The sequence below is a fragment of the Corapipo altera genome, unplaced genomic scaffold (assembly GCF_003945725.1).
Source record: "Corapipo altera isolate COAL_440 unplaced genomic scaffold, ASM394572v1 301, whole genome shotgun sequence".
Taxonomy (NCBI): domain Eukaryota; kingdom Metazoa; phylum Chordata; class Aves; order Passeriformes; family Pipridae; genus Corapipo; species Corapipo altera.
This window is the reverse complement of record NW_020884926.1, coordinates 3684153-3711531: the sequence shown is the minus strand read 5'-3', so window position 1 is coordinate 3711531 and position 27379 is coordinate 3684153. Positions and strand designations below refer to the sequence as shown.

At 53.4% G+C, this 27379-nt stretch overlaps 1 protein-coding gene across 8 annotated transcripts in view; it reads left to right on the top strand.

Annotated features, from left to right (window-relative positions):
• Positions 1-27379, top strand: part of CASZ1 (castor zinc finger 1) — a 278435-nt gene that overhangs the window by 204747 nt on the left and 46309 nt on the right. For 6 of the 8 annotated variants that reach the window (XM_027658154.1, XM_027658151.1, XM_027658150.1 and 3 more), the window contains 2 exons: positions 7038-7186; positions 24954-25523. In XM_027658154.1, coding sequence (XP_027513955.1) covers positions 7168-7186; positions 24954-25523 — 589 coding nt within the window. In that variant the 5' untranslated portion in view covers positions 7038-7167. The remainder of the gene's footprint in view (positions 1-7037; positions 7187-24953; positions 25524-27379) is intronic. The other 2 variants (XM_027658155.1, XM_027658156.1) reach the window with 1 other exon arrangement.

Sequence of the window (27379 nt, the reverse complement as noted above, 5' to 3'; positions counted from 1 at the left end):
CGGTGCCATTGTCATCTTTCCTCAGATGGGAAAGCAAGGCACAGTGATGGGAAGTGACTTTCTGAAGGCCAGAGAGGGACTGGGTGTTGCAGTTGGGATTGGGGCCACGTTTCTGGCTGTCCTTCACCTGCACTCAGCCCCTTGGACAGTGTTTCCCACTCAGGAGCCTTCCCAGGGTGCCCATCTGTGTGGGGCCAAGAGCTGTGGGCTGGCATCCAGCATGAACCAGGGGAGCCAGAGGCAGAGGGGAGCAGTGGGGAGCAGAGGGAGCTGCGCAGGCTCCCCCTTCTCCATCGTGTCAGGAGAGCAGTTGGCTCTGCCAAAGGATGTCCTTAACCCTTGCCAGCCCTCCTGGCTGCAGAACCTCTGGCAGGTGCCCGAGCGCCGCGCACAGAGAAGTTAATGAAATGAGTGTTTCGGGGAGGGGGGGAGGGAGGCTCTGTACTGCACCCTGGGGCCCTGGGTTTATTAATGGTGACCTGCCATTAAAGACTAAAGTGCTAACCTGGTCATATTTAGCAGCTTTCAATGGTATCCCAGTGGCCTCCGCCTGCAATATCAACTCCTGCTCCCCCCGCAGCCCCAGGCCGGCAGGAGCTGACTCCAGAGTTTCTCTGCTACGATGAGTCTGGTGGGCAGCACTAAGAAGTCTCTGTGCTGCTGCTGCTGCCAGACAGATTTCCACCCCCTCCTGCTGCTCCAAGCAGCTTCCCTCTCTCACTGCCAGGTCTTGCCAGGCAGCGCTTGGAAGAGAGGACCAACTCCTGGCATCTCCAGATCCCCTTTACGCAGACAGAGCCTGGGGGTCACTAGGAGAGGGAGATGTGCCAGCACAAAGCTCACAGGGTTTGGCCATGAAGGGGAGGCAAACTCGGGCTCTGCAAAGTGCTTCCAGAGAGCTCTCTGAGAAAGCACTGGCAAATTATCCCTCTGAGGTGGCAGGCTGGGAAACAAGGCAGCAGCTCTGCCAGACCTGATTAAAACACGACTTGAGGCTAACAGCTTCAGGTCAGAGCAGGAGGGCTGCTCCCACTGCTTGCTGTCCCTCTTGCTCCAGTCCAAGAGGGACGTGGAAAACCCAAGCATGGGGGGATGTCCCCTAGGGGACATCAGCAGTTGGATATTGCAGTGACAGGCACTTTAGAAAGATGCTGGGAGCTGCTGCTGCTGCTGCTGGTCCGGGCAGGGATCAGTGTTAGCAGAAGAAAAAAAAAGCCCCAGAGTCTCCTTGAAGCTAATTCTGCTCTTGATGCCTCCCCAGAAGCAAGATCCTGCTGTGCTCCGTGTGCCAGCTGAGATTATTGCCTTCCCTGATCACTTCTTCCTGGATTAAAAACTCAGCACAGAGTATTTTGCCGTGTGTTATTCCAGGATACCCGTTAGAAGCTCCACGTGGTGCAGACCCTGGCAGAGGGATCAGGGAACCACGGGGCACCTCCAGCTCAGGCTGTTCCTGCTGTCCCAGTCGGGAGGTGGGGATGCACCTGCCCCCTCACACCTCTGAGGTGAAGATGCAAGCAGTGAGGCCATAGGGATTTTCCTCTCTCCAGCAAACCCTGCGAGCCACAGATCCCTCGTCCTCACAGCCCTGCCCTTCCTGTGGGCACGTTTGTCAGTGTGAGCTGCAGGCCATTCCCCAGCAGAGCCAGCGAGGGCAGGGGCCTGGTTCCAGCGGAGAGCTCCGGCCCTCCCGACCTCCCAACAGGACGAGTGCCGGCTTGGCAGCCAGGCTGGGGGCAATCCTCGCTCTCTCGTTTGGCTCTGTGCCCCAGCTGATCTGGAGCCAGGTTTTGCTGTAATCCCTACATCCTGTTGCAGGTCCTTAATCAGCTGGAACCAGCCTGGAAAAAAACCAAAAAACCCAAACCCCAAACTGTTGTGGTTAAAGCTCCCCACCTCTGGGTGGTGGGGAGGGGTGGGCAGCAGCCGTCCCGGGCCGCGGGTGGGAGGCTGGAATGGCTGGGAGACGTGGCAGCTCCCTTCTTAGGGATGGAAGCAGAGAAAAGGGAGTGTGTTTCTGCTGGGGGTCTCAGCAGGACCCACTCATGCTGTTCCCCTGCAGAGGGGATGGGTCTGGGTTTGAGGCATTGATTCCTCCTGTCCTCCCACCGCCAGCTCAGCTATGGATGCTGCCCCTTCAGCCCTCACTGGGCAGGCTTGGAAACTCTGGGTTGTTGTTGAGTTGTGTTTTTTTCCCATTTAATGCATAGAATAACACTGATGGGTCTGAACAGCTCCAGCCAGGCGACGAGGGGAAAGAATAACAAGCTCCTGAATGTCAGGCAAAATTATGGGCCATTGCTATTTAGGGTGAGTCTGGTGGATTTAGGGCCTCTCTGTTCTATTGTCCCAGCTGCTCTGAGCATTGGAGCAGGCGAGACACAAGTCGGGAATTTTATTGCAGAGCATGTGCAGGGGAAGGCTGGTTCTGAGCGTTTCCGGAGTGGGGCAGTGGTGGGGGAGAGGGGACAGTATCTGTTGGGAAGTTGGTGAGGGGAGGTGGGAGGCTGGAAGTCCTGGGGAGGTGGTCATCCAGCAGAGAAGGGAGCTCCTTTGCTTCCTGTGTTTTGTCGGAGTTCAGCTCCTGGCATTGCTTACACTCCCCAATTCTGTGTGGGGTTGGTCCCCACCCGTCAGACCTGGGCTGACTGTCCATCTGCCCTGTCCCTTGGCAGACTCTGCTGGTCCCCCCTGCATCTCATGAGCTGCCCAGCCCCTTGTCTTCTGCTATGAAGCACTCAGGGTTGTAGTTTGTATGAAAGACAGAGCCTAAATGTGTGTGTGGAGTGGGGATTAGGGGTGTCGGTGCCGTCGCTTGGCTGGCTTTTGGCTGGCGCTGGTGATGTAACCAGGGCTGGCACTGTGTGTGCACGGCCTGCCAGGTGTCAGGGGGAAGGGCCCGGCTGAACAGCCCAGGAGAGCACAGAGAGGGTGAAGAAGGTGTTACACAGTGAGATAGGAGTGGGTCATCCATGGGAAAGTGAAGTCTGCATGCGTCCTGAACAGGGTGTATCCTGAGCTTCCAGATTTTGGCAAATACATTCTGTCCCATGCCGGGGTGGGGAGGAGTGGCAGAGAGCAAGAAAACCATTCTTCCTGTCTGTCTGCACAGGCGGGAGGCTCGGCAGGGCGAATTCTTTTCTTCTTTGGGGCTCTTTTTATTTGACCGGATTAAAAAGCCTATTTGAGTTTCTTAAACCATTTAATCTAAAATCCCCAGGTAGATGCGCCATTGGATTCAGTTTTAAGCTTATAAACAAAATAGGTCTGTGTTTGTCTCTTCTTCATTTTGTTCTGAAGAAGCAAGGGTTTGACCTGCCCTCCCTGGAGCCGGGGGGGAGTGTTGGGCTGCTGGTGCTTAGGAATCCCCTTGAGCTTCCCTCAGGGTGGGAAGGTGTGGAGCCTGGGGTGCTGATGTGACCTTCCTGCAGCTCCAGGTCGGGGGGGGTGTGGCCCGGGCAGGTGATGGGAGGAGGGAGCAGAGGCCAAGCTCCACTGGCTGGTTCCCAGGGCTCAGTACCCACACAGAGTGCTGAGCACAGGTAAAATCCCATTAGGACCATTGCTCTGCAGTTAGTGTGGAGAGATGGGAAAGGAAAAGACAACAGGAAATGGGAGAAAATGGGAGGAAAGCATGGAATGGTTTGGGTAATTCTTTCCAGTTCCCACTGTCCTTTGAGAGGAGCTAGTTTTCCTTCTCTGCTCCCAGCCTACCCAGTTCCTTCCAGGGGTTTCTCCTGTGCCCATCCTCTCCACCCACTCCTTGTTCTTCTCCTCTACGGTGCTGTGTGGCTTATTGCTGCCACTCCCTGTGCTTCAGAGGAGATTTCATGGGCATGAGACCAGTTGGGACTGCTCTCAGAGCAGCCCAAAATGGGACAGTTCAGGATTTGTGTTCGCAGGAGAGAGGTGATAATGATGCCCATGGGAGCTGCAGGAATGTCGCAGCTCTGTGGCTCACAGTGCCATGTTTCTGCCAGCAGCTGGTGCCAGATGCTCCCAAGGAAGGTACCAAACCCCCAGCAGGCAGATGTAAGATGATCTGCCCCTGTGTCCCCTTGATGTCCTTTCCATGTGTCCACAGGGATCATCTCGAGTCAGTGGTGCCCGTGTGGGATGACAGTGCTCAGACCAACCTTAGCAGGAGAAGTGTCCCTTCCAGATCCTGTCCCCAGTGCTGGGAGCACAGCAGTAAGGCCGGGCCACCCAGCTCCCTCGTGCAGCCATGGAAAAGCTCCTTCCAGCCCGGCTGTAGGAAGGCCGGGAGGGCAGGCTGAGCTCACCTCATGTGAGCAGAGAGGCCTCCTGTGCCCAGAGCTCTCAAGGAGATGCTTTATGAAAAGGGTGGTGGGAACAAGACTGTCTCCTCCCCCCCTTCCTTCTCCCGAGGAACTGGAGACGGACAGAGGGACAGGCATCTGTCCGATGGCAGCTTGGATAGGAGGGAGCCCTGTTGGCTTTGCCGAGGGAGCCTCTTTCTATATGGAAATGAAGAATTTAGGCTAATGGAGCTCAACCATCTCTAATTTTGCGATGGCAGGAGGATTTTGATTGAAAGTAATTAAGCAAGCTAGCTGTAAAATTAATTAAAGCAAAAGGGGGGGATTTTTTTATTGGATTGGATAGCGATATAGCGGCTGTCAAATGGGGGACGGATGGGGGTGACCTGAATTCTCTGCCCTCCCTCCTCCCACTCGGGACGTTTATGTCACTTTAATCTCCTTACAGCGGCTGGTGTGCATTTGTTTGAAATAATCAAGGAAATATGGTCAGAAATTGTCAGCTTTCAGATCTAATTTACCTGACAGCCCTGCGCGGACCAGTAAGCCTCTGTGTGCGTGTGTGTGTGTGGTGCATGCGACTGTGTGGTCATGGAGGGCTCCTTGTCTCCCTTCTCCCCTGTTCCTGTTCATTCTGTCTTCTCTTGATTCCTACCAAAAATACTTCTGGCACATCTGGGACCACCCAGCACCTTGCAGGAAAAAGAAATAAGTTTGACGATTTTCCTGCGGTCGCTTCTCCACCCCCACCTTCCCATCGCTGCCTCCTCCCAACCTGCTGCCTCATCCTTGCACCATAACCAGCTTTAGGGTTTAGGCAATATAGGATTAGGGGAGGTGGCTGTAATTCTTTATTCCAGATGGCTGGCAACTGCTAAACCCACTGTCACAAGCACCGAGTTATAAAAATACTTAAATTAGGCCCTTTGTTTCAGCCCCTGTCCCTGCCAGGCAGCTCTCCTGGTGTCCTGCCGGGAGCTCAGCTTGCACAGAACAGGTGGGGGACTCTGAGTCCAGACTGTAATGATGCTGGGGAGAGGCTTCTCTGGACTCACACCTATCTGGATTCCCTTGCTCAGCTCCATCTGCTTCTTTTTGCCTTTAGCTCTTAGAGATCCTGCAGTAAGAACGAGCGGGGCATGAGTTGGTGTCTGAGCATTCACTTAGCAGGTGAAGGTCCCAATCCAGGGGTATACAAAGGCTGCAGCTCCTACACATCTTACTGATGGAGGGGGAGTGCCTACTCCTGACAGAGATCCTAGGTTTCCCCTCTAGACTAGACCCTGCAAGAACCCAGCAACCTGAGCTGGAAGTTGGGGAGTGAGGGTAACTACTGTAGGGACAATGTTTCCTCGGAGTGATGCCTCACATCTGTCTTGCTAGGTTGGCTCTTAGGGTTATTATTTATTATTTATTATTGTTCATTAAGCGCTGACAGAGTTGGGGCTTTTGTTTGTTTTGTTTGGGTCTCCATTTAGAGGCCTTTGCTGAGGCAGACTCCGGTGCCAAGACCTCCGGCGCTTTTACAATTACAGCCCGTGATCCTATTGTATTGTTTATGTAATGACTCTCAGTCCCGAGGGATTCTGCAGCCTTTCTTAGACCAGAGCACCCAGCACCTGGCAGGGAGAATGCAGAGCAAGTACTGGCCCCTGGTGCCAAGGAAAATCTCTGGGTTTTACATCCCAGGGGATCATTAATACATGGACGGGTCAGGCTGGACCCGCTGCGAGGATCCACACGCAGGGAAGTTGATTAAGCTGCTTCAGAAGGAGCAGATGATTCATCTCTGCCTGGTCTGTGTGGTCATGGGGAGGTCTCATGGTGGCTCAGACCCGATGCTCTGGCTGTTGGGTGTCTGTAGCCCACCAGTCTGTCTTGATACAGTGACTGGTCTTTGCGGGCCTGATGATGTGACCAGTCCCTGAGTGTCCCAGAGCACCCTAAACCACCTCAGAACGGGGACTGAGACTTTCACCCTGTTAAGTAGATGTGTGGAGGGCTCCTCACCAGCTCTGCAACCTGCAGGACATGGGTGGGACCAGCCATGGCCAGCAAGGGGGCTGTGCTGAGGTGGGTGATGAGCTCATCACCGTGGTTCCCCGGTTTAATTCCGGCTTTGCCACTGATTTGCTTTGTATCTGTAGCCCTGCGAGTGCACAGCTTTGTGCCAGTGCTTCCTCATCAGTATAATGGGTATAATTAGGCTTCCCTGATTGAAGATGGCGCCGAACACTGAGTGTGCTGGCAGATTGTTTTCTTTTGTTTAAAAGTATTTTCCAAAAAAAAAGGAGGTAAGACCCAATTTTAGAGTGCTGGTTCCCATATACTATTTCAAACATTTGTGGGTTAAACTCTGACAATATCAAACCCTTTCCTTCTAGGACAGGTCAACTTTGAAGAGTTGGCTTGCCCTAAACCTAACAGAACAGAGTTAGGTGAAGACTAAGTGCTTCTAAGCACTGTCTCCTCTCTATTCAGCAAGATACAGGATGTGGCACTGCTGATCTTCTGTGTTAATTACAAATACAACAGAATGTAACATCAAGAATAGTCTAAATAATTTCATGGCCTGTTAACCAAGAGAGTTTGAGTTCTGGGACGTGGACCAGGCTACCAGTGATAATGGTATCTGAAGTCAGTGGTGTCTGGAAGAAGGTTCATACTGTGCTGGCTGCTCCGATTTCCTTCTGTAGATTGCAAGACCAGATGATTAACAGTGCATTAGATAATTTTCTAACATAACATTCCCTACAGGCAGTTACTGGCATTGCTGTAGAGACATCCTGAACGACGTGTTGGAAAAGGAAGTGCACAGGACATTGTGAACATGTGTGAGACCCCCATGCAAAGCTGTGCTCTGTTCTGACTCCAAGTCTCCTCAGACATGGCCGAGGAAAATGCACGTGAGTGCTGACCTGGGGGCACCTTCTGTTGTTCTATTTGCACCTGCTTGTACCTGTTCAACACCTCTTCCCTCTTAAGCACTGCCACTCTCGCTGCAAATGAGTCTGGAGACCCTGACTCCAGCACAGCCAGGAGCTGGGAAACATCCCATAGTTGGGTGAATGGGATGAAAAGTTCAGATTTGGGTGGCGTGTCTTTTTCTCTCAGCTTGGTGTGAGTGGCAGTGGAAAGGCATAAGCTCCCTTCTCCTGTCACTGATGTGTCAGCTCTAAAATCATTCGTCTGAGCTGAGCAGTGACATGAGTGTGGGAGCATCAGAGAGGGATCGAGCCCAGAGGGTCGGGAAGGGGAGAGCTGAGGCACTGGGCTGAGTGTCTGAGGTACTGGACATGTTGATTTTGCTTGCTTGTGCTCAGGACTGGAGATGAGCTGCCCATCCTCAGTCTGTGGGGCAGGAGAGTCCTTCAGGAAGCAGACTGGCAGCTCAGCTCACATCAGCTCAGAGAAGCCTTGGGAATGTGCGGGGAGACCTCAGAAGTGAGTCAGGCAGACAGACACCTGTACCTGCCTTTCCTGGGGAGGCCTTTCAGTCTGTGAGCTCTCACACAGCATCTTGCTCCAGTGCTGAATCCTGGCTGCTGTCCCTGTGCATCCAGCTGGCTTGGGGCAGGAAAGGGGAGAAAAAGCCAGAGCCAGTGGCTCAGCTGATTGGGGGTTTCAGGCAGAGGTTGCCCTGCCTGACTTGCAATGGATTCAGGGGCTTTCTGTAGAAACTGTCTCCAGGGCAAGTCTGAACCAGCCAGTTCCACTTAATTTCCCATGGAGGCAGAAAAGCCACCAAGAAAATAAAAATGTTGCAATACAAGGTTTGGGGATAAAAGGACATAGTGTTGCTGGCCAAACAAGGCAGTGGGTGATGACATATCTGCCATCCCATTAACCTCCCTGGCAGTGGGACCCAGGGACCTCATGAGGATTCAGGAAGGCTTTTGTGAAGATATCCTGAGCAGGGAAGGGGAGTGTTGAGTGGGGTAAGGCAGTGAGGGGGGCATGGAGAGCCATGTGTCACACTTGCAGCTCAGCTGCTGGGGCCCACTTAAAACAAAGGTGTAAAGGAAAAGGGCATCTGTGTGTCTTCAACTCAGCCTTTCCCCCTTTTTTTCATCTCATGTCCTCCCTGGAGCTCCATGCAAGTTTATAAATTTATACCTGAATGCAGTAAAATCACCAAGGTCGACAGGGTCTTGGTTTCATTAATTCTGAACCCTGACATGCCAGCCCTCCACCCTGGCAGGACTTTCATGACTAGTGCAGGCTTCCTCATGGCTTATTAAACCAGCACCTTGGAAGCCTGGCCTGAATTCATGGAATCATAGAATCAGTTAGGTTGGAAAAGACCTTTAAGGTCATTAAATCCAACCATTAACCTGGCACTGCCAAGCCCCCCCTGAAGTGGGGGTTAACCTCCAGGAGGTGTGAGGAGGCACCTTGGGTGACCTGTACTGGTGTGATCCTGGGAACATCTCCTGAGGTTTCCTCCTCCTGCAGCCCAGGAGGGAAGGGAGGCTGTGGACTGGCTGGGAGCAACTGCTGCTGGACGGTCTCCTCTGGGCAGTGGGGCAGCCCCAGCCCACACTGCTCCCCAGACAGACCAGGGTGCAAAGTCCTAGGCCTGGGAGAGGGCTTTGTGGGAGAGGCTGAAGGCAGCACTCCCCGAGTTCCCTCTGCACAGGAGATACACCCTCACGGAGCTGTCTTTTTATTTGCAAACTGAGCAGTTGTACTGGAAGAGATTTAGCAAACATGGGACTGCACAATGCTGTGTGTACTGAGTCACACATCAGGGCTAGAGCCAACTAGCACTGTGAGCTACTGAGGCAAACATTGGAGAATAGTTACAATAGGCACCAAAAATATCTTCAAATGAGATCTTTCTGCATTGCTGCATGTTGGGTAACAGGGAGGGCTGACAGCCCAAGCTTAAACTCTACCCACATGCTCTAGAGCTCATCCTGGGCAAGGCAGGCAACTGGGGTGGGAACAAAGCAGAGGAAAAGCAGGTTTGCTCCTGTAAAGGGAGCCCTGATTAGCCAACCTCACGTACGTTGGGAAAGTCCTGGCTCTGGCAGAGCTCTAGGGATTGACCCTGTGGTCCTGGCTCTGGCTGCATTTCAGGAGGGAGTGACTCCAGAGCTAGTAACATACTGCTGGATCTGCAGCTCACACCTGCACAGACACAGGGCAGGATTGGTCCTTACAAGATGTCTTCTGTTTGATTTTAAGGCTCCCAAGTAAGGGAGCTGCTCTTGGGGTCTCTTTGGAAGGTCTACCTCTTGCAAGATTTTCTCATGGGTTTGCTCTGTGGTTGCTCTTTCCTCTCTACCACTCTTACAAAATAAAGGAGCCACTGCCCCAAAGCCCAGCTCTGGTTTCAGAGACACAATTCCCCAAACTCAGATTCTGGGGGTTTGTCCAGGCCATCTCAGCAGAATGGGAGAAGACACTGAGTGCAGGGCAGGTAGTGAGCACCAAATCCAACTCAGCCTCCTGCCAGGTGACCCTTCAGCATCCTTCCCCCAGTCCCCAAACCCTTCCCTCGGATCCTGCTGCTCTCCACACCCTCGTGCTGGGCTGGGATCACACCTCAGCCTCTCCACGGCCCCTTCCTGCCTTCCTGCTCACCATCTCTCCCACTGGTTTTGCAGCCGTTTTTTTCTGCCAGCGCAGGGCACTGAAAAGTGCTGGCACTGCCAAAAACCCTGTGTGCACTACGACTCCCCAAACATCCCTTTATTTTTATTGTTCTGTTAATTACTGTTTAAACTTTAATAAGTCACTTCGTCAGGAGGGGGGACCTGCAGTGAGGTTTCTGTGCAAACACTGGGCCCGGCAGTGACTCTAGTGTAACATAACCCTTTATACAATGTGGGAATGTTTAGACTGTAACAGAAACTTGTTATTTTAATGACAGTTAAAGGGGGGAAAAGAAAGAAAGGAGCGAATGAAAAAGGGAAGCAAGTTTGTTGGGGAAATGGCTCATCTCAATCTCTCTGTCTGGCCTCTTTTCTCTGGGCTTTAATGATAGCTGGATAAGGAGGCTTTATGGCTTCTGTTGAGGCAAGTCTTGTTCCCAGAGATGCCCTGTACGAGGCAGTGTGTGATCCCCTCAGTTGTGCGGGGTGAGGCCCACAGCAGAGAGATGCTGATGGAAGCAGCATGGCTTGATTTTGCTCAGAGGCAGCAGCAGATGCCTAAAGCCAATTTGAGCTCAGTCTAATTATTCTGACCCACACAAGAGACTTTCCCCTTCTATCCAGAGCTTCTTCCACTGGTTAAGTTTTTAAGTAGCTGCGCTGAAACAGATGCTGGCATGTCATAGATAAGAGGGTCCAACATCCCATGGAAAAACGGACCCTGAAGCAAGAAAATGATGCCTTATTTTGAGTCCTGAAAAGGAGGAACCACGGAGACCTGAGGGAAATGAGGGGAAGGAACCTGGCTCACACTCTTGGCAGTGGGAGAGCAGAGGGTTTACAGGCATCCTTGGCTTTGGACTGTGACTGTTGACATCTGTATTGCTCTGAGGTAGTGGACGTGCCTGTGCAGTGGCTGCTGTCCCTGCATCACAGCGCTGAAGTCACCTCCAGGTTTGGCTTGGCTATATTTAGCACTCGCTATAGACAAGACCATATAGAGTGATATATATGATCTGAAAACCTTCAACTCCTGCCGACCTCTGCTGCTGCAGTGAAATCCCCCAAATCTGTGCAGTCTGCGTGGGGAGTGACGCAAGACCAGGAGAAGGGAGAGCTCCCGTGTTTTCCTGGGCAGGTTCCATGTTCCCCCTCCCCAGGTTGGTCACCAGTCCCTGACAGTGCTGGTCCCCTGGGCAGCCCAGCTTCTTCTGCTAGACCTGGCTGTCAGGCCCACAGGGAGTGAGGGGAAAGAGGTTTAAAGAGGGTGTGGGGGTGTGGGCTCGGGCACCAGAGCTTTGGGGAGGAGGAAGGTAGAGTGGTGTTGGGAACTTGAGGAAAGAAGAGGGAAGGGGAAGATCAACCTAAGGCTGAGGCTGGCAACTGGGAAGTGAAGGGGGCACAAAGGGCAAAATTTTGGAGGGAAGGGGAGGTTAGGAGGGTGTGGGGTGTAAGGAGCACTTTACTGGAAAAAAGTGCCTGCTTCCTCAGGCACCAACTCTGAGTCCAGTTCCTCTGTGCAGCGACCCTCTCCCCTCTTTGCTAAGTTGCAGACTTACACTCCAGGCTTTTTGGTGAGGGCAAATGTAGGGTGGAGAGGGAGGGGATGAAATCCTGGGCCTCTGGGAGTGTGTTTTCCCAAGTGGGTGAGCATGCAGGGAGCAGGCCAAAACCGTTCACGCTTTCCTCGCCCGCTGCCGGGGTTGTGATTGTTATTGATTGGGTTTGCTGTTCTCGGCACTTTGTGTTTTTCCAGCTGAGCATTGGCTGCCCCTTGAATTTCATTTTATTTTTTATTATTTTTTTTTACCTCTGGTTTAGTTCCTATACCCTCAACCGTGGCAGATGGGGCAGGTGTGTGCCCAGCCCCTGTGCCAGCCAGCACTGTGGGGCTGGGCTGGGTCTGCACTGGGGCTGGGAGAGTGCGGGGGTCTGTGTAAGGTACCAGTAATGGGCAAACCTGCTGTCAGTAGGATTAAATTCATAAGTCTGTGTTATCTCTGGGTGTGTGTCATACTAAAAGGTAAAGAAATCTGCTCTTGTAGAAAAAGCAGTGTCAGGGCTTGATGTTGGAGCAAATAATAGGAACATGCACAGGGATTTCCACACTTGGGCATAGGTAATGTATAGCTGGCTTGGGGTGCATAAGCTTCAACCCCAAAGCCAAGGGCCAAGGGAATTCCTAGCTGGAGAAATAGTTTTCATGTCCAACATCTGGTCATGTCTTTCAGACCCCACCAAGCCCCTCATGCTGGGCTGCTCTCCCTCCAGCCGTGCACTCGTGTCCATCCTCCGCAGAGCTGTGCCTGCTCACGGGGCCAGTGGCAGGAGCCATCCCTTCAGGAATGGCATTTTCCAGGTTCCTGTGTGAGGCTGAACATGTCCCAGCTGCAAAAATAACTAGCCTAGATACCCTGTGGAAACAGGAGCAGCAGCGACACATCTGTCTGGTCTGGGCAGAGCCAGCTTGTGACTAATGCCCCAAAGGGGCATCGAGCGGCTGCGAGCTCCTTGCCAGTGTGGAGGAACCCAAAATAGAGACCTTTGGGGAGGACTAGCCCCATGGAGGGTGAAGCTCTGCAGTGGGCAGAGCGAGAGATACCTCTGGGCCTCTTGCAGGACCAGTGGGTTCCAGCAAGACGTTAATATTGACTGGCTTCCCTCGCCCAGCCGCGGGGCCTGCGGGCACTGCCGGGCACCCGCGTCCCCCAGAGCACCCCCAGCCCCTGCCCCCCGGCCCCTCCTGCCTCCCCCGTGGCCGGTGGGGTCACTTTGGTTGGAGAGCACAAGCAGAGCTCAAGGATAGAGCCCCCTGGACGGAGCCAAGGAGCCACCGAGTAAAAACGCTGAGGTTTTCCTTTTCTGTACAGCGCGTTTCCCTAAATTGCCTTTGACTGTGTGCATCGCTAATGAAAGTTTATGCCCTTGTTAGAAGGACAGGCAGGTCCGTTCCAGTTAGGGCTGGGTCTATCCTTCTGCCAACTGCCCTCCCCAGCACACACACACTCGCTCGCTCGCTCTCCCTGGTGAATAAGTGGAGGCTGTTATAAAAAAAAAAAAAAAAAAAAAAAAAAAAAGAGGAGGGGAAAAAAATTTCCATATTTGTGTAAGTTGCTTTAAAAGCATTTTATCATGTCATAAAAAAAAAAAGAAAGTACTCTCGGAAATTGATCCTGCACACAAGCCCATTGGACAGAAGGACGTTGGGATGTTAATGGCTATTTTGCTCCAGGGTGGCTTATTAAAAAATTTATACATAAATGCTTAAAATTGCATAAATTATTTAAAAAAAAAACATAGTAAGCAATTTGCAATCCCCATCCACTTTTCCTCTTTTTCTTTCTCTTGTCATTCTTTTCTTCCCTTCTTTCTTACAAAAAAAAAAAAAAATTCCTTCCCTCTCCTCTCACCCTTGTCCCCTCCCTGTCTGAAAATGCGATGCGTCCAAAATTGTACATGTGTGTGGGAAAAATAAATAAGATTTTAAATGGTACCCGCCACTGGCCGGCAGAGCTTGCTGTGATGGGGAAATAAAAAAAAAAATTAAAAAAAAAAGAAAAGAGGGGAGAAGAAAAAAGAAAAGAAAGAAAGAAGTTTGGATATGATGAGTGTTTCTCGCAGGCGTGGAATGTCACCCACATATCCTGGAGATTGTACTGGGGAGGTTTATGATGGTTTCCCATTGATTTGTTTCCCCGACGCAGCTGCCGACCTCTATTGAGGGACAAACATAATCAGCACTGACGCAAATTAGATGGTTATTCGTTTTGAAAATTGACAGAAAAACAATAAAAAAGATGAAATGCTCCCAAATCAATAGATATAATGAAATTCAAATAATCCGAGAGATGAGGTCTCCATGGCAACTGATAATGTGGAAAAGAAAACAATTTAATAAAGGACAGACACACTTTGAAAACAGATTGGGCAAAGGGAAGGCGGGGGGGCGAGGGAGCAAGGGGGGCCGTGGGTTGGGTGGTGGTGGGAGGGGGCAGCGGGAGGAGGTGGTGGTGGGGAGCCGGAGCCGCTGCCTCTCCGGTTGGTTAGCGGTGCTGTAGTGAAGGATCACTGTCCATCCCAAGGACGCTTGCCATAATTAAGAGAGGCTTTCGGTCCAGAAAGTGCAGATTCAGGTTTTAATACACAAAATTATTTCAGGAGCACTGAATCGGAAAGTCGTTTGTTATGACCTTCCTGAGAGGCCTGGAGCAGGGCATGTTGGAGGCGCGGCGGCTGAGCCAGCTGAGTTATGGCATATTTGTGTTTTTATAGTGCGGAGGGGAGGGGGGAAGGGGGGAAGAAGGTTAAACAGTATTTACAGCTCAGTTGTTTTCAGAAAGGAAAGAGAAATAGAGTTCATGAAAAGATGCGAGTGGAAGAGAGAGAGAGAGAGGGAGAGGGAGAGATCCCCTGCCCGGCACACACACTCCGCTGGGACGCCGGCTCCAGTGAGCCACTCACCGGTGCTCTGTTTGCCTTAAGGTGTGAGCTGCAGCTGGGCTGGGGGGACAGAGGGGCTCTTTGGTGGGATGGGAAGTGTGTCTGCCCCTGCAGCCGAGTCTGTCTGCAGGGTCCAGCTGGGAGACGGCTGTCTTCTCACTCCAAGCTGCAGAATAAACTGCTCCTGGTGTGCTGAGTGAGTGTGTGTGAGTGTGAGTGTATGAGTGTGCATGCAGTGCTCTGTGATCACACTGGCTCCTGCCTGAGTGGCTGCACGTGTGGGTGCTGGTGGGCTCTGTTTGTTTGGGTGCTGGCCACGTGTGCAGGGCTGAGCGGAGCAGGGTCTGCATGTCTGTCTGTCTGTACATACGTGTGCAGATGTGACACCTGTACAGTCACAGCTCCACAGGCGTTGTGTGCATTAGCATGTGCTCTGTGTGCACAGTGTTTCACGAGCACAGTTGTGTGTGTCTGTGGGCTGGGTCCTGTGCGCCTGTGCATGTGGTGGCACCTGCACGGCCACGTTTCCGTACACGTGTGTGCTCCCACCGACGGGTGTTTGCAGGCAGTGATAGCACAGGCGCATGGACGGGCTCACGAGGACAGGGCAGATAAGAAGATGAGCCCTAATGACCATAAAGAAGAGCAGTAAAAGGCAAGGCAGGGAATTAGAGAGGTGTGAGCACTGGGAAGTGTGGGGTGAGTGCCCGCATGGCCCAGCCATGGGGTTGCTCTCCCGTGCTGCTCTGACAGGAGTGCTGAGTTAACAGCTCAGGGATGAGCCACTGCTCTCACACCAGAGCTCGTTCTCCTCTGGCCCAGCCATGAGCCTTTTCCACACAAACAGGGCAGGCAAGGTTTCTCCAAATCACACTGCACAGCATGTGCAGGTCCCAGACATCTCTGGGGATTCAAGAGCTCCTGAGCTCCCAGTGCTGTGTGTGATGGGTGCCTGCTCTCTGGGTTCACAAAAGACTCCCAGCCCCACTTGGGAATCACAGAAACCTCTAAGGGATCTGAGTGCCCCTTATGCATCCCCAGCCCAAAGCAGTTACCTGCTCACGTACAGCTCAGGCAGTGCCTGGGGGCTCTGGGAAGGACAAGGCTGAGGTCCTCTGGTTTGCTCTGTGTCTGCAGCTCTTGCTGAGCTCTCACCTCCTGTGGGCTCACACACTGATTTACTTTGCAGGACCTTGAAAGACCACAATGATGAACTTTCTCTGGCCCTCTGTTTCTCAGTGATGCAACGAGCATTAAGGCTCCCAGCTCCCGTGTAGCTCCTGACTTCCCACTGCAATTAATTAGGAGTCTGCATTCTTTGTTGGGTCTGAGCTTAATAGTGCTGAAAGGGATTGCAAATTGCTCTTAAACCGCCGACCAACTACCAACAGGGTTGGAGGGACCCTGTTTTAAGAGGTGACTCACTTGACCCCTGCCCTCAGTTAGGGATGAGCCCAGCCTGACACCAGGGAGCTGCTCTCCCCTGACTTGGGCCATGGTGGGTTTGGATTCTCTGTAAAGTCAGTCGTTAAAGATAAGCCACCAAGAGGGACTGATGAAACTTTGAGCAATTTCCTTCCAAATCTGTGTCTTTCCAGAGACCTGTTGTCTCTCCCAGGTCCTTTTTGTTCCCCTAGCATCAGCTGTTTGCAGCTAAGTCTGGTTCCCTCTTGATCCCACCTCCATGATTCCCTGCCCCCCCTGCCCTGGCTCCTTCAGCGTTTGCAGAGGTGTCTGTGCAGTGTTCCAAGAGGCTCATGTCTTGGCCTCTTCTTCATTCCTTGGGAGCTGGCTCCCTCACGGGCTGGCAGGCCCTGCTCCAGAGGCTTTCCCAGCCCTGTGCTTCCACCACCCCTTCCCTCTCTCTGTGCATCCACCGGGTCCTGCTGGCACAGCCCCCGGCCTGTGCCTGTGTGCTGTGGGGAGCAGAAGTTAGGCACCGTGTTTGCATTTAGTTGCCCTGACAACACGTCTGGCTTCACAGGGAGTTTTCCAAGGGCCACAGCCGGCCTGCAGGGACCTGAGGGTGATGAGCTATTACTCTTCACTCTCCCTTTTTCGTCTTTCCCCTTGGTTTTCTTCACAACCTGTGGGGAGATTGATGGCAGGATTGTGATCTAGATGTTAGCAGTTCTGCTTGATTTATAGAGTTACTTAGGCTGAGTGAGGCCACTTATGCTCCTCTGGATAGTAAACCTTTTAACTGGACTAAAGAATTAATAATAAATAAATAAGGCAAGGAGGAGAAACTGGATCAGAAAAGCTGATCCTCTTGGCTTTATGTTATCTGAAAGAAAAACTCTGAGGATAGAAGCCTGCCAGGGAGCTGCTGCTCAGCCTAGGGAGCCCAAGACCCCACTCACTGTATTGGTCTGGAGCACTGAGAGCAGGTTTTCATGAGGAGAAAACTGTTGAAAAGCCTTATCAAAGATCCTGCATTGACAGATGAGCTGGGAAGTTGGCTGCAGGACACAAGGGACTTTTGAGCTTCAATCTGTCCTGTATCAGTGCTTTTCCTCTGCTGTTACTTGAACTGCAGTAGTACCTAAAATTGCAAAAACACCAAGCCCACTAAGCTGAGCAAGAAATCCTTGCCCTATGGGTGACCACTGAAGGGACCCAGCAGGTCAAGGGCAGAAGGGAAGCCTGTATGATGTCCTTTGCCCAAGGAGAAGGAGCAGGTCAGTAGCAGATCAGGGATCAGAACCAGAGTTCCTGACTCATTTCCCACATTTTTCCCTCTTCTTTACGCTCACCTCCGTTTGTTAATTCTGGAAGTTCCCTGAGTTACCTGTATGCAGAAAGGGGCTTGTTTCTTGCCCTTTTGGGGTTCAGGGCACGTGAGTGCAGAGCAGGGCAAAGGGAAGGGGCAGAGACGAGGAGCTTTGTCTCTGCACTTGGGGGTGGGCGGTGGATTCTTAGCGGCTCTCCCAGTGAGGAAGCCGGGGGTTGAAAAGATCAAAGCACATTTAGGATCATTTTTGAGATCTGCCTAGGAAAAGGTTCAGGCGTGCGTTACTAAAGAGCTGTGAAGAAGGATTAGTCCTGTCCTTGCTCGCAGTTGAACCACTTTCCCCACCAGCTGTGCCAAATGCCTGTGAAGAGCTGGTGGAGCGGCAGCAGAGCAGGTCAGCGGCAGGTGAGGAGGGAGTGTGGCAGAGGCAGCCCCTGCGAGGCAGAGGGGCCGGGGGAGGCTGGAGCAGGGCCCCGTGCGGGGCTGGAGGGGCAGGTGAGGAGGTGCCTGCGGCGGGATGCGGCACCGAGGAGGCAACGCAGTGTCCGCAGGTGTCCGTCCTGCTCCGCTGCCTCCCGGCCGCACTCGGCGCTCCAGCGGGGACTCTGCGGACTCGGGAGCACTTGGAGTTGCAGCCCATTGCACCATTGCAGCAGGAGTGGCTGTGCGAGGGCCAGCTCACTCCTAGTGTGAGGTCTGCTCTGCCTTTCTCTCCCTGGCCAGTGATATATGGCATAAATTAGGCCTCTGAAGGGGGATACTGCATCCTTAAGAAGAAATATGTCCTCATTTTTCTTAAACACCGTTTGCACTGAGTGAAATGTTTAGAAGGGACGCTGAGGGATAACTTTATTTCTTACTAGGGAGTTCAGAGCCGTTCAGTTAAACCCATAAAACACTGGGAGTAGGGAAGCTGACAGCCTGCCCGTGCATTAGAAAAGCCATTACTCATCTAGGGGAAATTCACCCCATGCTGGAGCCTCGCGTTACCAATGGGGTGGTCCAGGGGAGGACACGGGATCATCTCCCTTGGCCATCTAAGGGGTCAGTAGGATGCTGAGAGGTGAAAAAGACTCTGTAACAATCCAGAACAGTGACAGAGTGCTGATGTGGAGGTCTCAAAGCACTGAGTAAAGCCCACTGGTGGGTAATCATCCTCATTCCACCCCCCTGCATGGGGAAATTAAGGCACAGAAAGCTGAGGGGTCTGATGGTTACACTGTGATTGGAAACCAGGCTGGAAGCCAGCAGTCTTGGCTCTTAACCCCCATCTTAAATCACCAAAACCAAATTCCCTTGCAGAGGCAAGGAGTGAAAGTCAGGAACCCTGCCTCCCCACTCTGTTTCTGCCACAAGGCCATGTTCCCCAGTGGAGTCAGGAGTCGTGGCTCCACCTTCGTTTGTTCAACATTCAGCCCTTTCTTCCCAATGGGATTTAGAAAATCTGCTGGAAGATGAAGGCAAGGTCTTGTAGGTGATAGCAGTGGGAATTCCTGTCTCAGATGGTGGTTGGTGATGTCATGGGCTGTGTTACAGGTGTGTCTGGGTGGCCTTCTGCTCTCATACCTCACCTGGCCAGTAAGGCTGCCATAGCTCCCCCAGTAACTGGTAGTCCAAGGGCCACCCAGGGCACCCGGAGTCATGGCAGACAAGACATCAGCCACCAAGAGGGTGGTGACTTTCTCTTTGATATTTTATTTTGGAGGCTTGACACCAAAAGATTTAATATTTGTTTGAAATGAGAAACAGTTCTCAAATGAATTTGGAGAGCCTGGGAATTAATGTCAGCCCCCCCCTCCCCTCCCTAAACACCCCTCCTGCCCGTCAGCTCAGTCCCCCCCCTTTCAATTTCTGAAGCCTGCTGATTTGAATATTTATAAATATCAGTAAATTATTTATTGTAGCAATCTGCTGTGCCATTTCACCAATCGCTGTTAACACTTTAGGGCTCGCTCTTCAGGAGGACGCGACTGTGGGAGGCACTGGGCACTGGGGAGGGGGTCCCGCCTGCTGGATGCCATGCTGGGAGGGGTTCCCTCTGTGAGTGGCACTGGAAGGGTTGGAATGTTTGCAGGAGAGGATGGGGACCCTCTGTGTCCAGTTCCAGGGGACAGTGGGAGAGGACATGGCTGGGAAGGGAGGCTCCTGTGGATGGGGGGGGGCAGTGAGGGGATGGCCCGATGGGGTGGGCTGCTTGCTGCAGTGTGAGGGGGCCTGGCTCTGGCTCAGAGCTCAGCACTCACCCTCTTTGCTTGTAGTTTCTGTTCCCCTGAGGAGGAAAATTCCTCTTGGTTTCTCCTGTCCCATTCCCTCCCTCCAGAAATGCACTGAGAATACACACTGCTCAGAGATGATTTGGCTATTTTCTGTTTGAGGAAAGGGGGGGCTCCCCATGTTCATGAGCTGTTCTCCTGGAAAACCCTTGTCAGCAGCACTGGAGCAGCCAAGTGGCCGGGTGGGAAACAGGAGCAGCCCCAGTGCAGGGCACCAGCGTCTCCAGAGCCCACCCCCTGCTCTCAGGGTGTCTGTCACCCACTGCCCAGCACTGGTTCCTATGCACATCCTCTCACTGTCACCAGAAAACTACAGCTGAACTCTGCAGCCGAGCAGGGTGAGCAGAGGGAAGCAGGACAGGCTCGCTGAAGTGAACTGGCACTGCTCTCTGCCCCTTTGGGCTGGGGCTGAACCAGGTTCTGGGAGCTGGAAATAGGGAGAAAAGTGGCTCCTTGTGGGGCTGGAGATGCCTGTGTGGCAGGAGAAGGTGAGGCAGTGCAGAATGCAGGCAGACTGCACTGCCATGGGACCAGGGCAGAGTCCCTGGCTTTTCCTGCACGGTTTATGGATGGGATGTGTGGGGAGAGCCCTCACAGCTGTGGGAAAGCAGGGAGTGTAGCTGGCAACGCTTCAGTGAGGACACCCTGGCTGCTCGCTTCGTTTCTCCTCCCACGTCTTTGATTCTCCTTCTCCTCCTGCCCAGTGCTGAGCTGGAGCCTGTCAGGTCCCACTGTCACACCGAGGGCTTTCCCCACTCCACGCAGACATGCACAGGCGGGATCCATGCAGGGCAGAGGAGGTTGTTAAAGAGCCTTTGTGAACTCCCCAAGGTCAGCCAGAAGAGACAGCATCCACTAATCCAAGGTCATTTCCTGGGCTAAAAGCAATAAAATGTTTTATTGATAAACTGAAGAGGGGAAAATACACACTAAATCCACTCTCACACGTTGCAGGCCATGCCTGGGATGTTCTCCCTTTGCCCTGGCCTTGCCTGGGGTGATGCACGAGTCTTCGTGCTGGAGGGGAAGTGTTTTCTGGAAGGGGCTGAGCGTTTGGCTGCCTGCCCTGCCTCCTCCCAGCGTGTGGCTGGGCAGCGCCAGGGCACTGCTCCTGGGAAGCGTGTTCCCAATGCCCCAGTGGCCTTCTGCTGTGAAGGTTTGGCTCCATTTTAGGGACCTCAGCTCAAGTGTGAAGAGGCTCCGGTGTGCAGCATCCTCACCCCAGCGAGCCGTGCTGCCCCTGTTTGGGGCTGCTGGGCCAACTGGAGCCTCTCCAGTCGAGCTTGCAGCACAGTGGTTAAAAAGCAGAGGACTGTGCAGCATGTCGGCCCTCCTTTCCTCCCCCTCCCCGCCCCAAATAATGCCGTTAATAATTAATCGAATGAGAGCTTGCAGCTCCTGGAAAGCTGGCACTGGGACCTCCCTCTTGAACGGAGCTGCTCAGCTGGGCTTAAAACTCTTCAATAGGAATATGAAAGCTCCATCTGTTCCACGTACTCGGCCCTCTGAAGTGACAATGCTCTCCCTCCCCAGCCAGCATCCCTCTCCCCCCCCCAGCACGGGCCCTCCTGCCCCTCCTCTCATGCCCCTCCTCAGCCCCTGCCCCATCACAGGGGTCCCCCCTGCACCCCTGGCTCTTCCCACACCATTAAGCTCTGCTGTTACCCTCCATCCCTGCCAGCTGCTTCATCCAGCTCCCACACGCCCCTTTTTCACAGCTGGGACCCTTTCTCCCCTCAGCCAGGGTGTGTTTTCGTTGACCCCAAGCTAAAGGCAGAGTTGAACTCTCCCCTCCTCTCCTTGCAAAGCCAGACTTCTCTCTGCAGCAGTTTGCCCAGTGGCTGGGATGGCCTGTTTCTGTCTGGGCTGCAATCCTTTCATTCCTGCACACAGTGTGCTCCCAGAGCCCCTTCTCTCCCTTGGGGGAGACAGGGCGAAGCCATGCCCACCTTGGCAGCACCTCACAGTGGAGTTCATGAGTGAGAAGGTGCTGCTTTGGGGGCTGTGTGGAGGGAGAGAGCTGGGGGCTGTACATGGGGTACTGGCAGTACATGGTGACCAGGGGGGCAGTGGGAGCAGAAAGGTCAAGGGATGACAAGGCAGTGAAATGGTGAGTTTTGTCCCCCTCCTTGCCAGCCGTGGTTGCAGAAGCTGTACCTTCCCTTCCAAGGGAGGATTGCTCTCAAGATGCCACAGGGGTGGGTGCGGAGCAGGGGCAGCCAGTGTCTCCTCACAGGGTGTGGGGAGGGGGCAAGAGGAGTAAACTCCCGGTGGCATTGTTTTCAGAGGAAGTGCTCAGTGTAAATAGAGCATGTGGGAGAGTTTGTCCTGGGCAGAGATGAAAAGTCCGTGTGACAGGCTCAGGTTATAAACGGCTTCCTCAGATTGATGTGAAATCAAAACATTTCTATTTAGACGAAGAAAATGAAGGGGGATGTTTACTTAGGCTGGAATCTTTAAACAGTGCAATGGAGACAAGGGGTGATTTGGGGTGGGGAGCTCGGCCTGGGGGGAGGGAGCCTCTGCCTGGCTTTGAGGGTCCAGCAGTCCTGACCTTGGGCAGGTATGAAGGTCCCTCATCCCGCAGCTCAGCTCCTCTCCCTCTGCCTGAGAGAAGGAAACACAGGTGTCCTGGCCCCCTCCTACATGGCCATCTTCAGACCTTCTTTGTAAGAAGGGTTTCCCTTCTGCTGATGAACCTGACAACCTAAAAGAGGGGAACAGGAACGTTGATAACAGGTAATGTCCCTCCTATTCCACAGGCAAGGAAATAAGGCAATGGAAAGATAAAATAATATGTGGAGAGGTGGTTGCAAGGTTGGCAGGAGAAGCTGGGAGTTCTGATTTCCAGCCATACAGGATAGGTGGGATGGAGATGTGCAATAGCCCCAATATTACAGCAGCAAATCCCATCCCAGGAAGGTCTGCGGGAGGATTAATTTTGTAGATCAGGGAAATGGTACGTTTTCAGAACTTGCTTTATTTTTAACTTGAACTTTAGGAAAAGATTCTCAAAATGATAAAAAGTCCCAAACACAAGGAGAAGAGACAGAAAAGATGACAAGGGGCAGGGCAGGAGCTGGGGGGGAGAGGCTGGGGAGGCAGAGGGGCAAAGCCAGTGTGTGTGATGGAAGGAGGCAGAACAGGAGTGGAAGACAAGTTGCAGGCTCCCTGGAGTTGCTGCGTACGCGGCAAGTGCAGCCTCGGGAACGTCTGTCCCTCTCTTCCTTTGAATAAATATTTATATATTCATTTGCCGGCTGGTGCACACACTTGGCTGCTCACCTCCAGACCAGAATAATGGGACCTGCCCTCCTGGCAGGAAGGGGGAGGGCAGCGGGGGTTCGGGCTGCCGCGTGTCTGTCTGCCTCCCAGTTATCTCCAGCTGCGAGCGGTGCTGATCTCACCAGTTAAGCAGGGCCGGGTGTCGTGAGAACGTGGACGGGGAATCACCGAGCAGCTGAGGAGAGAGGCTGGTGATTCCGTGCTGACCCAGTGCCCCGGCCCCGGGCAGGCCCCGCACGGCCCGGCAGCACCGTCCCCACCACCCGCACCGCCGGGGCTCCGCTGGTGTCCTGGCCAGGCTCCAGCTGGAGCTCACAGCAGCCTCCCGAGATTCCCTCTGTGGTACCAGTTGCGCACAGGATCGGCCCGCGCTTTCTGCCCTAAATAGAGCGGGAATGCGGTGGGAAGGGAAGGTGCCAGCGCTCAGAGAGTCGCAGCTTCCCGGGCGCCTGCCTGTGCCCATCTGTATGCGCGAGGGCTGCGCGCTGTGCTGGGAATGTGCGAGAGGGGAATGCGTGGGGGTGCGCACAGGAATGTATTTTGGGGAGATGGGACTTCTTAACCTGTGCGTGTAGGACTCCGCTGGTGGAGCGTGCCAGCGCATACGCACAGCTCCTGAACAGCTATAATTTCTGGATGGGGAGGGACGTGTCTGGGGGCACCGTGTGCTTTCCCGTCGTGAAAGCATGATTGCACGTAGGTGTTAGTGCCGGGGGGTGCCTTGGGAAAGTGGAGGAGTACATTTTGCCTCCCTTTGTGTGGGGGGCTGATATATTTGTCGGGGGGTTATTTTTCTTGCGGTCCCTGACAGGGAAGCGTGTCTGAAGCTGTCAGGAGTTTACGCTAAGCAGCCACTCTCTGGCTCTTGGACAGCAGGTCTAAAGTTTCAGTCTGTTTGTATTGGGCTGTCATGTTACGGGATTAGGGGCTGTCACGGTGGCTTCTGGATGCATTGTAGGGGGTCTGATTAATCTCACTGTGCTTCTGTGCAGCAGCACCTCTGTGCTGGTGACAGGGAGGTGTGGGCTGAGCTGCCACAAGGGACTCCTGTGCAGTGGTGTCTCACCATTCGAGGTCTGGAGACGGGTTCTGTTTGCTCTCCATGTGACTAACCCCTCTTTCAGCATGACATGAAATCCAAGAGCCCATTTTGGAGGGACCTCCAGCAACATTCCCACAGTAACTCCAGTGGTGTGTGTGACCAGCAACTGTTTTATTGGGTGCTCTTCCTGAGTCCTGGGACAGGGCAGGGTTTGCCCCAGCTCTGCACTGGGGGAAGAGCCAGGCTGTGTGCCCACTGCAGCCTTGGGACCTTTAACCCTGCTTAGTCTGGGCATCTCTCACCAGTGTCATAAGTAAAGAGGGAAATGAGACAATGTACCTGCTTTAGAATCAGTTTTTTGCTTTTATTTGCAATTGAATCTTGTTAATTGTTGGTGCAATAATCATGCAAGTGACTCTGATAGGGACCATTTAGTTCAAGATTCTCCGTGACCTTGAAGTTAAGACCTTACCTTCTTTATCTCTCCCCCCACCTTCTCTTACCCCTCCTTTACTAGCTGTCACATATGAATAAACTACATTAAAATAACAAACTCACACTAATTAGCTGATTGTGCTGGGAAGTATGAGAGCAGAATTTCCTGTGGGTGAGAGCAAGCAGGCAAAGGGGCCTGATCAGCCGATACCAACCCACAATGATTCTCTCCTGTACAGCTGTCACACCCCAGTCTGGGTCTGGTGCTCCAGCACCTGCTCTTGCCGGGGCTCCTGTCCTCCATACTGGTTCTTTCTGGTGCATGCTGGTTGTCTTTCCTGAGGCTGAGCACAAATGCCATTAGGTGAAACCCTCACTAGGGTGGACTTGGCGAGCTGTTCTCCCTGCTGAAGGTGCTTGGGTGCAGTCACTGGCTGGTGTGGGTTGGCACCCAGCACATCTGGAATGCAGCTGGGGACCTAAAGCAGGTGGTGCTGCAGTCTGAAGGAGTGAGTTGGGCTTTTAACAGACCTCATACCCTGCCTCAGCCATGAGCAAAGGCTGGTCTGTACCTGACGTGTTTGGGGCCTTTTGAGCCCAGTTCTGTCCCAGCATACATACAAGTCTCTTTCTTGAGGCCAGTGTCATCCTTTGGTCCCAGCAGGTTCAGAGCCTGCTTCTCACCAAGCTCTCCTGGCTGGGCTTTTGCTTGGAGCTTAGGAAACACATGGCAGCTCCATGCCAAGGATGACACTGGCCATGCTTGAACACCCGTTGGGTTGTCACCAGCCATTTGCTGTTTGGGTTCAAGTTGTCTGATCCCACTAATGCCCTTCCTTGCTTCTTTCCCCTCTTTCTTTCCAGCTGAAAGAACTATATGCACTGACGCAGCCTCAGGAAAACCCACAATGGCTGCCAAGCGCAAAGGCGGCCTGAAGCTAAATGCCATCTGTGCCAAGCTGAGCCGCCAGGTCGTCTTCGACCACGGGGGAGCCGAGCAGGCGCGCGCCGACAAGGGGCCGCAGCGGGACAGCGGCAACAAGGACCTGCCTCAGCCCGGCACCAAGGAGCTGGGGACAGAGTTCTCAGATGGACTCAGCCGCGTGCAGAAGATCGAGGAGGACAAAAGGAGGGAGGTGATTGAGAAGTGGGTGAACGGGGAGTACAACGAGGAGCCCTTGCTGGGGCGAGTGGAGGGCAAGGAATGTAAGGGCGCCGAGAGCGCGGAGGTGCCCCCAGAAGGGGTTTACATGGTGCAGCCCAAGGGCTGCAGCGACGAGGAAGATAATGGGGACGAGGCAGACGCTCTGAGGGGCTCGCAGGATGGCAACTTCTTGGACGACAGGGATTCAGATGGGCCAGCCTTGAAGGATGATGCCTACCGGTCCTCCAGTGGTGAGCCAGGCTCCAAGCTGGGGGCAGGAACCACCTCAGGTAAGCCCTCCATCCCCTCCACCTCCCCACACGGTCACGTTTTCTGGGTGTCCATGCCCAGGTCCTGCAGCACCGGGCAGCCAAGGGGGAGAGTGAGCCCCGATTCCCTCACAGAGGCCTGGCATTTTGCTCTTGGGACCATATGGAGTTTGTCTCTGGCTCAGCCTCCCCATCCCAAGAGGGGTGTTGTGAGGGTGGACGTGGCTGGATGGATTGTTCCAGACCACAGATCCCTAGGTAGAGCAGATCTCCCCCTCAGACTCCTGCACACCCCTTGCATGGCCACAGCTGCGGTGGGTGCTGATTTCCTCCTCATGCATTCCCACATGAGGGAAGGAAAGCAGAGAGAGCCCTCGTGGCAGATCCCATGTGGATTTGCAGGGTGTCCCCATGCGGGTGGTGGGTTGTGTGACCACACTCACGGCCCCTCCATCAATAGGGTCACACTGCGGGACCGGCACTGACCGCAGGACCCGGGACAGGCCGCAGCGGGGCTGCCCCTTCCCGGCCCCCGGTGCCGATCCCGCTCCTGTGGGAGCCGGGCATCAGTGCTGTGACAGCGACAGTGCCCCTCCTGGGTGTCCCTGCAGAGCCATCCCTTCTCGGTGTCCCTGCAGAGCCATCCCTTCTCGCTCCCTCCCCCGGCCGGAGGGGCTGATGTGACTCTCGCTGTGGCCTTGCCCCCCTCGTGAGGGGCCAGTCCTCGAGCTCTGCCCACCCGAGCTCGGGATCAGGCTGGTGCGGCTGCTGGTCCCAAAGCTCAGTGTCCCCCACCAGCTCCATCCAGGACACCAACTCGTGTGCAGGTACGAGGTGTTCTCCCCAGCCTGTGTGTGCATTTCCTATTTTCACTTAGTTTCTGCCTTATTTTTGTGGTTCATTCAAGAGCTGAATTCAGGAAAGAGTGTTGGGAAAAGCCCCAGAGGAATTTTGTGCTCCCTTTCTGATGCACATGTTCCCCCCAGATTGCTTTGGGGGGGCGTATGAGTGCTAAGTCTTGGTAAAAGCTTTGGGTAAATTGAATTCTCTCTATTAGGGCAGAGCAGCTCCCTCCCCCAATTTGTCACTCAGCTGGGCTGAATCTGTAATTGAAAGATCTCCCCCTAATCTGCTCCACCTGCACGCACCCCTCCCCTGATCTCAGCACTTTGTGAATCCATCAAACTTTCCTGCTTTTGTGTGCGCGCATGTTTTCCTCCTCCTGTTAATAATGCAGCCGAAACTCATCTCCGTCTGTCCGTTCCCCTTCTGGAGAGGCACATTCTCTAGTCTTCACGAGTTCAGTGGCAGCGCACATAATTATGCATATAAGATATAAACAGAGCTGTTTAATTATCCTTCGCCACATCAGTGACAGAGTAATTAACAAACATTGCAAGATCAATGAGGAAAAGTGTGACCTTCAGTTTCCTTTGATAGGAAAGCCCTTGTCGTTCCCAGACACAAGGTGATTGTGCCTGGACTCTGTTTTTAGTTTGTTTTAATTCACACCACCCCCCCCCCCCCCCCCGCCGTGTGCAGCTTTTATTTGCTATGGAAACTAAAAGGAGGGGAACTTAAATGTAAAAAAAATGTTACCAAACTGGGGAAAATGAAAAGGAGCTGAGGTTTCTTACTGGGGTAGGAGATCTCAGTTAAATGCCTTTGCAGGACTGTGTTGTCAAGGGATTATGCAAAAACGTGTAAGTGTTCAGGGGGGGCTGAAGCCTCATTTCTGTCTAAGGCAGGTAATGGCACACGCGGGGTCCAGTTTACATTTACAGCCACGTGGGATTTGACTTGCAAACAGACGTGCTGCCACGTCTGAGCGTCTGTTGCGAGAACCCTGTTATAAATGTCATTTACAACATTTCCCT